We start from the raw sequence: 14,341 nt of genomic DNA, 5'->3' as shown, positions 1-14,341 counted from the left end.
TGCGTTGATGTACGATATACCTATGTAAAAATATAGGCTTAGTCATATTTATGTTACAGTGAATCTGTTATTCTTAGTACTCAAACTATTGTTGCACACTGTTTAATTAAAATAAACCCATGGCTGTGAAACGCGTCATTATCGATGAAGTTTGAGACATTAAAACAGCCAATTAGATTAAAAAGACAACATTAGGAGCTGTCAGTCACTAATATTCTGACCCGGATGGTGGTCCGTAGTGCGTTTAGCTGACATTGGCTAAGCAAACATTCCTCCGAGTCGGAGATGGTAATTTTATAATGGTCGGAGGCTGCCTAGCGGCATACTCAGCAAGTTCACGATGATGTCACGTTAGGTGGGAGGTTTAGAAGGTTCGTTGTTGTTAACTTCATTGGTTTATAGAAAATAATAATAATTGGTACGACGCAGTGGAATGAAACTGTCGAGAAGAGGAATATGGCAACTAGGCAGTCAGCATACAGGTAGGCAATAGGGGACCTGATCTTCATACATAATTTAGCCTAGTCATTAGTGTGTACTACGTAAACTGAAAAGTGTGCGCGTGAGGCTATCCCGTTTTAGAAAATACCGTACAAAGTAGGCCTAAAAAAATGTAAAGTAATAAAGTAGGCCTTTAAGGAAATCCTGTGCTTTAAAAATCATTGTTTATTCTGTCCCTGATCAAGATGAATAAAACAACTTTTAAGAGATAAGTTTCGATCTCTTCAGTTGCAAGTGTAAGTACACGAGACTGTGAGATTTTGTATATAGTTGTAGGGTTCACATAAATTACTTGTCTATTAAAATCCTATACTCTGTATCGTTAAGTTTATCTTCAGTATGAGAAGGTAGGAGATCTTATGAAATACACAACTTTAATTAGGCCTGATGATTTGTGTAGGCCTATAAATAGACTGATCATTGATAATTATTGTATGCCTGCCCAGTAGCACTGATCAGTGGCAGATTAAGAGTGGGGGTGGGCTTCCGGACAGGCCCACCCTCAATTTTTCAAAATAATTGTAAAATATTAAAAGAAAAAAAAAAGAAAATAATTACATTCAAATTTTAAATCTGAGAGTGCCATTTCTGGCCACCTTGAGGTGACATAATCGTAAATGGTGGGGGCTGAGGTTGTATAATCCCCCATCTGTCAACGTACCTTATCAAGTCAAACTTTTCGTAGGCCTTCTTTATTTTTTTAAGCTTCGCCTATAGGTGTATTTGTAAAACACAAATGATGATGATGGTTAACGATGATTATGATGGCGGCTGTGATCATCATATACCGGTACGGTACTAATTTAAGTAAAGACCAAAAGTTTGTGACGATTTACCGTTCAGACGCGTGCACAGATTTGATGAAAATTATATAGTAGCACCATTATTTAATGTGTTTTACCATTAGTGGGATTTTTTGAGTTCCTTTTAATGTCCATTAAAATATCGTTGAAAAATAATTTTACACTATTACGACTCTATAAATTATTGAACGAAGACTTGTCACGCTTTAGAAGCAACACATGTGAGAATAGTAATAATAATAATAATAATATTAATAATAATAATAATAATAATAATAATAATAGAGACTTTTTGTATTTTGCGCTCTATAAATTAATAACCATTAACCATTAACCATTAATAATATAATAATAATAATATGAATAATAATAATAATAATAATAATTTTCTAAATATTAATAATAATTGTTGTAATCTTAATTAGCAAAATATATTTTTTATTACTGTAGGTAATCTTGAACATTACTATAATTAAAGTTATTATTTTGTTTTTGATATCATCATATAATATAATATTTCTTCCATCTGTAAGAGCTAATTTCCTAATTAAATATTTACGGCCATCGAAAAATTAAATAATTTTAATTGCTTATGTAATATAAAATAATATAAGTTTCAACTTACCTAATGTCAAAGACCAAAAATAAGTATTCAATGTTAATATATTTACAGACGATCAATAGAAAAAAAAATAGTAATGCAGGGTGTTGACAACTGCTATAATAGAAATTGTATTATTTTACCAATTATTTACTTGCTTATATTTTTAGTTTGAAGTTACACACTTACTCAAGTATATAAAATTCTTTTTTTTTTACTTTAAGTTTATGTTTAGATATCGTCACAGAAAATTGGCTTACAGAATCAGGGCGTCAAATTTCAAATAAATCATCAGTTAAAAATATCTAGTATCTACCAAATTGAGTAATCATTACACAGTTTCATATTATTTACGAGGTAACAAATTTACTAAAGTGAAGAGATTTAGTATGGTATTAACAAGAGATAAGCTCTGACTTCGCCAAGTAGGTTGTCCTGTTTTCATCGAACACAGTTAAATTGTAATTTAAGAAGAAACGGTTATTATAATATGAGATATAGGCATAGAAATTTGTTATTACAAGACTTCTATTAATGCCATAATATGGAGTACAATGTATAACCCATACCCTCCCCAACCCAAAGAAAAAGTACTACTGCAAAAGGCGCATCATGCGCCATACGAATGTGGGCTACTAATAGGTGAATGCTTATAAATGAGATCATTACCCCTTAATCGCTGTTTAATTCAGGAAACGTAGGTTAAACATTTATTAAGTTTGATCAAAGCTTTACCAAATTTAAGTTATAAGACTAAACAGACTCCACACGTTTATTTTTGGGGTTGGGCGAATCTTGTTTGTTAAGAAAGTTGAAGGTGTGGGTTGGTGGGGTACACGTGCAAGCGGAGCGAGAGTCATGGGTGCTCAGGAGAGCCAACTTCTTGAAGCCGCAGCACTTTCCTTAATTCGATGTTGTATTTGTGCCATTTTAGTTTGGTAAAATTTGATTTTCTGATAAGCTTTACAGATTTATTTTTTAATACAAAAAAATAAATGGAGAGGAATATACCCCCTAAATTTTCCTCTGTAATTTACTTTGAAATTGAGAACAATTGTAAGTCTTTATATATGGTTATCTTCTGCTAATCTCAGAAGATAACCATCCGATTGGATTGCTACTGACTGCATTTTCTTTGGCACATAACAAATCAAGGTTGCTTAATCATCATATTGACGAACTTGACGTTTTCTTTTATTTTTGTTTCAGGCTCTTGCCATACAGGCGTATGTGAACAGTGTTGAGACCCAGTGTGTCAGTAAATACAATGTGACAGGCATTAATTGCATCCATAGCAAAGACGTGGTAGAGATCCAATGGATAAGGACAGGCGATGGATACTTACCATTTTCATTTTCGTTTCGTTAGGTAATACGATTCTATATTGTCCTTCATTTATGAGTTTTATGGACATTTTTGATTTATAGCAAAGTAGGCCTACATGATTTATTCGCGCCATTAACACGCAATCCTCGTTATGATTTCCATAGTCTGCTTTAAGTGAGTATGTCATAAGATACACATACTCAGCTAGTCTGATTTGAATTTCAACAAGTATCGAGATGTTGCTTTTAGAATACTAATTGCGAGATTTATTTCAGTGTTTTTTTTTTTGGTTTTTTTTTGGTTTTTTTTTTATAGTATATTTTATCATGGGCTTATCATAGTATGTATTCATTTATTTCCGTGTTGGCCTAGAGCAACAAACATTTCCCTCAACTCTTCTGGTGTGGATTAAATTTTCTCCTTCATGTATATTTATCACCCCCATACATAGACCCAGAGAGAGGAGGATAGATTTATAGGTCTAAATTGCTAAACATTTAGTGACTACATTTCTTCGTTCTATTTTCTTTCACTCTATAATAGGCACTTAGGCCTAACTGAAATAGATAGTTCTACATTGTTATAGTATGTTTTACTAGACATTACCGGCTGGCTTAAGGCGCAAATGTTAAGCGGGGCCTCGTGATTAAATGCTGGGTGTAACTAATGTATTACATTTATTGTATGTTGAAGCACGTTGTCCCATTATCAAAAATATAGAGCTTAATAAACCCGTATGTTTATTTCACATATTAGATTAATGGCCGTCAAATGCCGCCAATCAACCGGAATACAACGGTATTCTTTTCGAATACGAATACAAAATAATTCACAGGAAGGGCAAAAGTTTTGCTTACAATGAACTTTCAAAGTTTCTAAAACGTACATTTTTTAGTTTATTCTATCTAAAACAGTAAATCATTCACGGTGTGAGCGTCAAATCACTTGGTTGACACACACGAAACGCCCAGTTAGCATTTTCCCTGTAACTCAATACATTTTAACTATTCTTTTGTGATAAGCTTTTAAGGACGAGTAAATAAAGTTAAGTCACACCCGATATAATGTACGTTTAAAGAAGTATTATTTCACGACACAGTCTCTTTTCATTACTGCCATGCAAAGTGTTTGACTTCATCTTCACTTTTCATTTTCTGTCTGTGATATCGAGGCTGTAGGGTCACTAGCGGGCATTCTGTGAAATCAATCGGACGGTTAAACAAGATGTTTTTGTTTATGAAAGTGTAATATGATAGATCTACACATATCATTACAAGAACGTTCCGTTACGCTTGACGGACGGAATAAGATAGGCGTTTCAATAGGTCCTGCTGAGTTTACCTGGTCATTAGCAATCATTAGCAATAATCAACTACTTTTGACATAATGAGTATAACCTTTGTATTTTCTATTTTAAATATAGTTTATGTTGGACATGGAATGTACGCTATCCAGGCCCCAATCGCACACATGGCTTTCAGCAACAACAACGTCACTGTTACTTACAACCTGACCGACGAAAATTTACCAGTTATCGTCGTAGAATTAATAGATGTCGATACGAATCAATCAATACATCGTAATCGCGTAACATTTCCGTTGATTTCCGGGTCGTTGGTGTACCCATGCAACATGTTTATAAACGAAAGTAGCCTCATGTTTTTGCTTCTGGATGACAACGATACTGTCGTAGCTCAGAGTCAAATCCTCAGAGTTATGGCTCCTATGGTAGATGTTGTCCCGCCATCACCAAAGCTGTACACACTTAACGGAGATGTCATAGTGTCCATTTTCATGAATCTTGAAAACGGTTTCTGTCCCATAGACCAGTGTGAGCTAGAATTTATTGCCAGATATCGTAGGTACAACGATTCTAAATCGGAACAAATGGAAGTATATTCGAAGCCAATTAATTACAACGAATCAGCAGAAGTTACGTTAAACTGTGAATATTTAGACACCGCAGGATTTTACACTTTTTTAGTAGCAACCAAGTCCGGGAGAATATTTGGAATGAGCGCTATAATGGAAATTATGTGGAACACTAAGTATAGTTTTAACGTGCCCTTATCAAGTGTATCGGAGTGTCCGACGACCAACGGGTTAGTCGTCTATCACCAAGCTCCTCGCTGTGGCCATGGCCACTCAAATGATAAAATAAGAGTTTACGCGCAAATTGAAAGTTTTTCTGAGACTCCGGGCACACTTGGTACTATGGATTACATAATGGAAATCGATACGACTAGTACTGAATATACTATAGATTGTTCTAATTTTCACCACCGACACAGTAATTACCACGGGTATTGTTTTTTCTATGTCAGCGTGACAAGAACTGGTGCTGTACACGAACAAGCGCATATTTGCGTACCCTATTCTCCTTCGGATAATGGTAGGTGCATTTCTAGCTTGTTGCATGTCCTAATCGTTATGGGATTATGATTCTCAAGAAAATATTATTTTTGTAATTTATCATTTCCAAATGTAAACTTCTTGTTTTCTTTCAGTCGCTGTTCACCATGTGTTTCAGTGCAATATTGCCCATAATATGTACAATACAAAAGATGTAGTAAACTACCGCATTAGAATAGAGCAATGCCTCATGGTGCACTGCTCAAATCACCACATGGTGGACCCCGCTAGAAAATAAATCTTTCAAAATGTGAAGTACAATACAACACAATCAGTATTTTGAGTAAACAAGCTTTAGGTTATCCAATCATAGTGGTACAGCAATTGAACTCCATTGATTGAAGTTGTGGCAAAATTGGCACGAGGTCTGTATGTATCAGCTCTAGTACTATAGATAGAAAGCTACATTGTAGCTCCACGTGAGTGCGTGTATGTCATAGGTCAATTGATCGTATAAACAAATAGACTTTGAACATAGAAACTTCTGTATAAATTAACAGTTTTGAAAATGGGTTATATGTATTCGCGATATTGTAATGACGCTCTATATAAGTGTACAGGGAATACGGTATACAGTAGCTTTACAATTGTGTAGGCCTATAATTTCTTTTGACAAAGCACGCACACTAATACGTACTAGATGACTTTTCGGTGCAGTTGAACAGCCACACGTACGTCTTTCATCACATAATAATAATAATAATAATAATAATAATAATAATAATAATAATAATAATAATAATAATAATAACAATAATAATAATAATAATAATAATAATAATAATAATAAATAATAATAATAATTATAATAATAAATACTGGACTAGACTTACTAGGCGTTGGTTGTAAAACAGAACATATGGCTTTAAGTCATTGATATAATGAGAACTGATATTTAAATTTATGAAAAAAAATAAAAGAATGATTTTGAAAAGAAACATGAAAAACATCACAAGAAAGTAAAAAGAAAGAGAAAAATGGAAATAAATTCGACGATATTGAGACACAAAATCGGGTTGCAATGGCACTAGCGATGATTAAAAATGAAATTAAACTTTCACTGATCCCTGATTAAAGCTACGTTCACATCAAGCCAGGATTCCTGTCCGGAGTCCGGAGAAAATGTCGTGAAAATGGGTGCAGTGGTAAAGAATAGGACCGTTCACATCAAATTCGTACGATTTTCAATCCGGACTCCGGATCTGGACCGATTGTCTGAGAGCCATTTTTATCCACAAATCGTAAGTTTTTTTTTCTTGGGCCAATCAACAAGCTTGGTTGGTTCGAACCAATCGAACGCATACGTACTTAACCCCATCAACCGTGTTCTGTGCGCGATGTGAACGCAGTGTTAAAAAAAACTCGATTTTTTGTTCGGCCCCCGGACCGGATCCGGGCTTCATGTGAACGTAGCTTTAACTTGAGTAATTTTCTGATGCATTTTACGTTAATTTTGCGTTTAACCTAGCTGTACAGTAGTTTGGAACGCTTTATAAAACGCAAACTGCTGTAATATAACAGTTTAATTACCCGATTAATATATATTTTGTAATGTTGTAATGTGATTTCTTTAAAATATTTTTAATTTATCATCTTTTATAATGAAACCGATCTACGCATTGCGACATATTATTACACCAACACACAAACATGCTGCACACGACGCATATTATACATGAATACAGGCAGGCATTCGTGCGCCTTCGGCATATCTTCCCGTTTACAACTCTTCGAGGCTAATAAATCAAATTGCATATAATAACACATCACACGTTCTATCTGTGTTGGCACTCGGAGACATACAGCGTGATTTCGAATGGCTCTGCTTGTATATCAATTAGGAATAAGGAATGATAAATCAGCGTCAATATTAATTAACATGAAAACTTGATTTTCTGCTTTAATTTCGAGTCGTCTGTTCTATACACTCGGTTTATGTTATGTATCTCTACCAAGTCAGTAAAATCGCATGATAGCTTTGGTAAACCTTCATTACTGATACACGAGTAAATCAAAGAGCATAAATATCTCATCAAATGAGATTCGAAATTGCAGTTTTTCATTATATATGGAAACGTGATAAACTTGAAACTCCCTTCTCTTTTAAGCGTTAAAACCAGATAGAATTTCAGATAATACTATACATAAAAGTATATATTCCAATTTGTGAAAAAGTTGAAAGAGAGAGGCATTATGGCCTTATTTGAAATTTTAAAGCGGGTCTTCTGATTTCTAACGTTAATAAAACGTTATTTTCACTTAAAATTATTGGCTGTGATTCGCCCAGAACAACGTCACTGAGCAAATGACGGAAAAAACGTAACCCAAAAACAGTATTATTTGTCAAAGGAGAAATGAATCCTAATGGTTGGCCAAAATTTTTTAAACAAACAATTACATTAATTGTTTGTTTACCAAAGAGGAGCGTGAACAACTTGTAGATGGTTACCTTTGACACGTTTCAAGGTTTAATTAACATAAATTGATTCATTGCTTGTTGAGATATTTCATATTTTATTGTCATCATTTTTTAATAACCTTAATTGATAAGGTAATTATTTGAAATGCAGAAGATTTCGACTTCGACTAAAAAAATAGGAACCACCTGGAGCGTGTGTCTACTACTTGATTTAGCTTCTTTTAACTAATCCATGCTTTCTGTGTTGGCAATTCTCTAGAATAAATTTACAAGTATATACCAGATTTTTAAAACTTTTTAGTGAACTTTCTTGGGCAGGTCTTATTAAGCAGCTTTTGTTTGTTTTTATTCAATTAATAACCGACTGTAACTAGGACAGGTCTTATTTAGCATGCCATCATGGCATACTTTTCATTTTTGTCTTTAGTTCATAACCCATCCCGTCATTCCTCCGACGGATTTACTCTTACAAGCTCAACGGCCATACGACAACAAAGTGTCTACTACCGCCTTGGGACAGTAGACAACAAAAATATAAACATTACCGGCATACAAACTTTGATTTTCTTATGTTTATGTATCTTTTCGAATAGCTACACCAGGCGGGTGGTCTGAGTGGGGGCAATGGAGTAGCTGCACAGCCAGCTGCGGTACTGGGCGACATCATAGAACACGAGCCTGCGAGAATCCACCTCCCAGTAATGGTGGTGCCCCATGTGTAGGTGATAACGTGAAGACCGAAACTTGCAACATCACCGCATGTCCCAAAGGTAAGTACAGATGAATATAAAATCTATGGAATGCCTAAAGGGCAAGTGCTCGAAAATCGACTGTGCATGAACATCGATTGCGTTGGTTAATCCACTGTGCCTAAAAATCCACTGTTTGAAAGTTGCCTTTATGGCGTTCCATACACATACAACATGTTTTCTAGATTGTTATTCTAGGCTTAGCTTTACATGTGACTCATGCAAACATACTGGCCCTCGAGGATTGTTTCACCTCAGAATATTTTTTACATGAAATTTGACGCATGCCTTGCAGAAATCCAAACTTTTACTTGGATCTAACATGTTTGCACTCTATCATTTTCATATATATGCTGTCAATTAGAATCACATCTCAATTACACATTTCGAAGATTCAATACTAACCAATTTCTTTCTATCATAATATGATATGATTTTGTTTTGTTCGCAGGCGCGACAAATAACACACACACACCCACGCACACTATACACATCTAGATGTATATAAGAGACAGCTATATAAGTGTACAGGGAATACGGTATACAGTAGCTTTACAATTGTGTAGGCCTATAATTTCTTTTGACAAAGCACGCACACTAATACGTACTAGATGACTTTTCGGTGCAGTTGAACAGCCACACGTACGTCTTTCATCACATAATAATAATAATAATAATAATAATAATAATAATAATAATAATGATATACTCAATCAAGTTATTTTACTAACAATTAATGATGTACAGCGGTCGAGTGGCGCAGTAGGGTTTTGTGTTGATGTTGGTTGCCCTGTCGATGGTTCAGATTCACAATTGAATAACCTGTGTTGTTTTCAATGCTATTTTGATAAAAACCTATGCAGTTTAATTTGCTTTGTTTGCACAGTTTTAACAGCACAGACATTGTTATTTTATTTTCTTATGTAGAAAAGCACACTAAAGATACCTTAACACAAAGCACATGTAAACGCAAGCAACGTTGACTCTAACACTAACACACACGTGTGCTTTTTCGCAGTAGATAGACTGAGACAATTGTGGAACAACCGCGGCTTACGGTTGCGTCTGATTCAATTGTATTTGCGTTTACAACGTTTCTAAGTTTAATAGGCATGGTAACGCTGTTTCGATTGCATTTACGTTAACCGCGTTTAAACACGTTAACATTGTTCTCATGTGAATCTTGATTGAAACTTGGTAATTGGTTAAATGTAATATTATATTAAAAGTGCGTGATAATTTGTTTTTCTTTTCTTTTTTTGCTGATCGGGTAAAAAAAAAAAACAAAAAAAAAAAAAACAATCACGTTATAATACCAATAACAATTTTAGGGCCTACATGTATTTTCAAACGAATATAGTTAGCATGTTCTATGTTTCTTCATAGCAAAAAATAATTAGCCATTAATTTAATACAGACAATATTCTCGACTTTTAGCTGGTAAGAATATTAATTCAGAATTCTTATAGAAAGTTAATTAAAATGACATATAAACACGAAATAGATGTTTTTCTAACCTTCCCGGGGTAATATAGAGTGAATAATGAAGACATTAAGGACGTTTTTGCATTAGCTAAGTAGTCATTTACTCACGTTCAGACAGCAAATGAAGCAATATTACGGCCTGTCACAGATAATGAAATGCGCCTTGCGACTTCTGGTGGTATACATTTTAGTTTAATCTACTACACGAATTGAATTCGACAATAACAGCAAGAAATATTGCACATAATTAGACCAGATATAGGCCTACAAAGGAATATATGCGGCGATGCAACATATGTTATGGCTTCGAGTTTAAGCATACGTGTTAGGAATTATGAATTTATATTTTTTTATATCAAACAATCAATCGATCAATCAATGCTTTTGCAGAACAATGCACATATACATATTATTTTGTCTTTCGTTTGGGTCATCCCCCATCCCTTCTTTTCATTTTTACGTTTGATAAAGATATTTTCTTTAACGTTGATAAAGATATTTTATTAAACTTTAATACAGATAGCAAGTCAACCTTCAGTGATTGTGCATCGTCTATTCATTGTTTTTTCTTACATTATATATATATATATATATATACATATATACATATATATATACTGTATATATATACTGTATTATATATATATATTTATTTATATACACACATATACATTATTCTTATTTATTTTTGTTTTCCTCCTCTTTTTATTTTCTTTTGAATCACTAAATAATCTTCAATATCGATGACTTAATAGTAATAACAATAAAAATCGAACCTAACAGTTTTATGTGTACATTTTGGTATCCACAAGTTTTATTTATTTATTTATTTATTTATATTTTTTGTGTATAGAATGAGAAGTACAATACGTATTTATCGTAGTTTCTGACTAAATAACGTTGCAAAATGTTTCGAACATTTGTTAAAATTATCAATGATCACATTATATCGTGTTTTACAATGCTATCTTTTGTGTGTTGGCTATTTAGTTTAGGAAAATATGTTTTCATTGTATCTCTATTGAACAAATTAAATTAAATTATAATGAGGACATTTCCTTCTTAGAAATTATTGATGAAATAGGTTTTATATCACAAAAAATAAATTTATTAATATTGTGAATATGTACTTATGTTTATCTTAAATCATTCTGATAACCCTGTTAATAACTTGTTACTTGTTCCTAGCCGTCATCATGTTGAAGACACATGACTGTCATTAACCATGAACATGGTTTACATACAGGCCTAAATTAAATGAGTGAATATCTGTGACCCAAGGTGGGACGCTTAACAGTTACTCCCCTCTGATCAGGTCAAATCTAGTGCAAGACAATCCCTGTGATTACCGAATCTAACTATATCTAACTATAGACAAAGCTGTTACAATGGCTTTAGAGATGTTTCTGTAACCCCATCCCCCTATTATCAAAATCAAAACTACACTTTATCCTTATTGCTTTCATATGTTTTTCCTATAGTCGTTCTTCAACAAGATCCGGATGAGAAACAATCAAACGAACCTTGTAGATGCGGATGTGTCTTAGAGAGCCCATCTGGCGTCATTGATGCTTACGACAACAACTGCCGATCTCAGGAGCTGACATGGCTGATCCATGTGGCGAAAGGATATCGCGTCAACATAACGTTCAAATCGTTTGATCTGTCATCAAGTGGGCGCATTCAAGAATATTTAAGGATACGAGATGGTCAAGATTCTAATGCCCCAATCCTGCTGTTCGTCACTGGTACGCGCCTGCCAGTTCCTCTACTTTCCACTGGACAATCGATGTTCATGGAATACAGGATATACCGTTCAAACAGCTACCGACACGGATTTCTGGCGTCGTTTAATTCAACAAGTGAGTCAGTCAGTCAGTTATGTTTTTGAATAGAAAATTAACTAAAATGTGCATTTAGTCAAAAGCCTGATGTGACGAAATGGCCGGTTTACTTGTAAAGCAAGTCACATCGCATGGACGTCTTTTAGTGTTCACAAAGTGTTTTGATGAACTGCCTCACCGTAACTGTGCTTACGTAGGGTATTTAAACCAGATTTGCAAAGTATTACCTCCACTCGAACCTTCCTAGCCTGCGACGAGACCTTTAACTTGTTAAAGTGTTGACCAATCGGCATTTATTAAATTTATGATAGGCCTAACTTGTTGTTAGAACTTGGCTAACTTCTGATAGTTTTCTCTCTCATGCTCTCAAACTACAGTGCATGGACACCCTAATCTGGTTGAAAATAGAAGTTTAAGTTAAATGGAATTTTAAATTCTAGTTAACCGGACTTGCTTCTATTTGAACCATTCAATTATTTTCAGATGTATCAACTCGATTGCTGTACTCTATAGTGAATGAATCAGTGAATAATTCAGAAAAAGTACTCACTGAGAGTTAATAAATAAATCCAAAATACGACTCTTTAACTCAAGATCAAAAACATTATGATCCATTCCACTTAATGGTTTTAGTCATATGACTCACCTCTGATCTTAATTTAGAGTTTAAAATGCGTTCCAGTGCTAACTACTGAAGTAACGCCTGACGTATGGCGATCCAGGTAACATAGTCAGCAATTCACCTTTAGCAAATCGTCTCTATGTCAGTTAAAACTGTAATTTTTATTTGTGATGTCTTGAAATTGGATAACATACGTGGCTCTCTAATAAATTTAAAGTTATATTTTAAACTGTAGATTTTTGTTTTCCCTTTTTTGTTTGTGGGGGGGGGGGAGGAGTGGGGTGGTGAAACTGGGTGGCAGGATATGATCTTCAAAAGTTTAGCTCCTAAATTTTTAATAATGCAGATATATACTATTTGCATATTATGACATTATGGTTATGTTTTAGGGGGGTATTAGTTCAACTTTAATGATCGTCTGAATTCAGATCTGCTGTGATAATATAAATGCAGAAAATTATGCAGCGACTCTCGGTAGATTATGAACATCATACGAAGTCAGTTTTATAAGTGATATTACATTTTTATTATGCTTATCAAACAAAACATTCGTTGTTTGTGATGTGTTTTATTGCGTTTATGTACTTGGTAACAGAATACTGTATTTGAGAGTAATACGTCCCTCGGGACTCCTAAATACTAATAACTTGGGTGCTCTACCTCAGAAACACTTGCTGTTGCCATAAATTATCGACGAGGTCTTGAACTCAACCGCATTATGGATGGCCTAGCATTGATCAAGTGAATTGTTTTGGAGAGTCTTGTTCATTGATATTTCATTCAAAAATGTTAATAAGAAAAGATCGAAACTATAAATGTAAAATAAAATGAATAGGTACATTAGCTATGAAATCGATCATTATTATTTGATATGTTCATTAACGGTTATCAAAGTGATAATTATCATCAAAGTCATATAGGCATATACAAAATCACTTTATTCGTTCATATACGGTATATTAATGTAAATCAAATAATTGAAAAACGAAAATGCCTAAAACATTATTTGGAACTTAAAATTTTACATATCTGCATGGTAATATCTGTAGAAATAATGTGAAACTTGCAATTATATAGATTAATTCAAAACATCTACTGTATCCATTGTAGGCCTATAATAATTATGCATAGACAACAGAAGGTCGTGGGTTTGAATCCTGTTTGGGGAATTATTTTCACTTGCATATTCCTCTTCTTTACCGTTTAGTATGTATATATGAATATATATATATATATACATATATATATATATATATTATTGTATATATATATACAATAATAATCAAGATAGCCATCAACACTGTTAAATTATATATATATATATATATATCATAAAAGAAAGGTAAATAAACTGTAATATATATATATATATATATATTATTATTATTATTGTATATATATATATACAATAATAATCAAGATAGCCATCAACACTGTTAAATTATATATAAATCATCAAAGAAGGGTAAATAAACTGTAATCTTCGATGATTTATATATATATACATATATATACATTATATATACATATATATATAATATATATACACACATATATATATATATATATATACACATAC

At 33.4% G+C, this 14,341-nt stretch overlaps 1 protein-coding gene across 7 annotated transcripts in view; it reads left to right on the top strand.

Annotated features, from left to right (window-relative positions):
• Positions 1-14,341, top strand: part of LOC117113839 — a 45,466-nt gene that overhangs the window by 27,289 nt on the left and 3,836 nt on the right. For 5 of the 7 annotated variants that reach the window (XM_033257291.1, XM_033257288.1, XM_033257292.1 and 2 more), the window contains exons 2-5: positions 3,115-3,273; positions 4,655-5,623; positions 8,656-8,832; positions 11,778-12,158. In XM_033257291.1, coding sequence (XP_033113182.1) covers positions 3,222-3,273; positions 4,655-5,623; positions 8,656-8,832; positions 11,778-12,158 — 1,579 coding nt within the window. In that variant the 5' untranslated portion in view covers positions 3,115-3,221. Of the gene's footprint in view, positions 1-327; positions 483-3,114; positions 3,274-4,654; positions 5,624-8,655; positions 8,833-11,777; positions 12,159-14,341 lie in introns of those variants that run through there. The other 2 variants (XM_033257287.1, XM_033257293.1) reach the window with 2 other exon arrangements.

This window comes from Anneissia japonica, unplaced genomic scaffold (assembly GCF_011630105.1).
Source record: "Anneissia japonica isolate Jap-2015-1 unplaced genomic scaffold, ASM1163010v1 scaffold694_len1028156_cov167, whole genome shotgun sequence".
NCBI lineage: Eukaryota > Metazoa > Echinodermata > Crinoidea > Comatulida > Comatulidae > Anneissia > Anneissia japonica.
The sequence above is the reverse complement of the archived record's forward strand: the minus strand, read 5'-3'. Positions and strand labels throughout refer to the sequence as shown.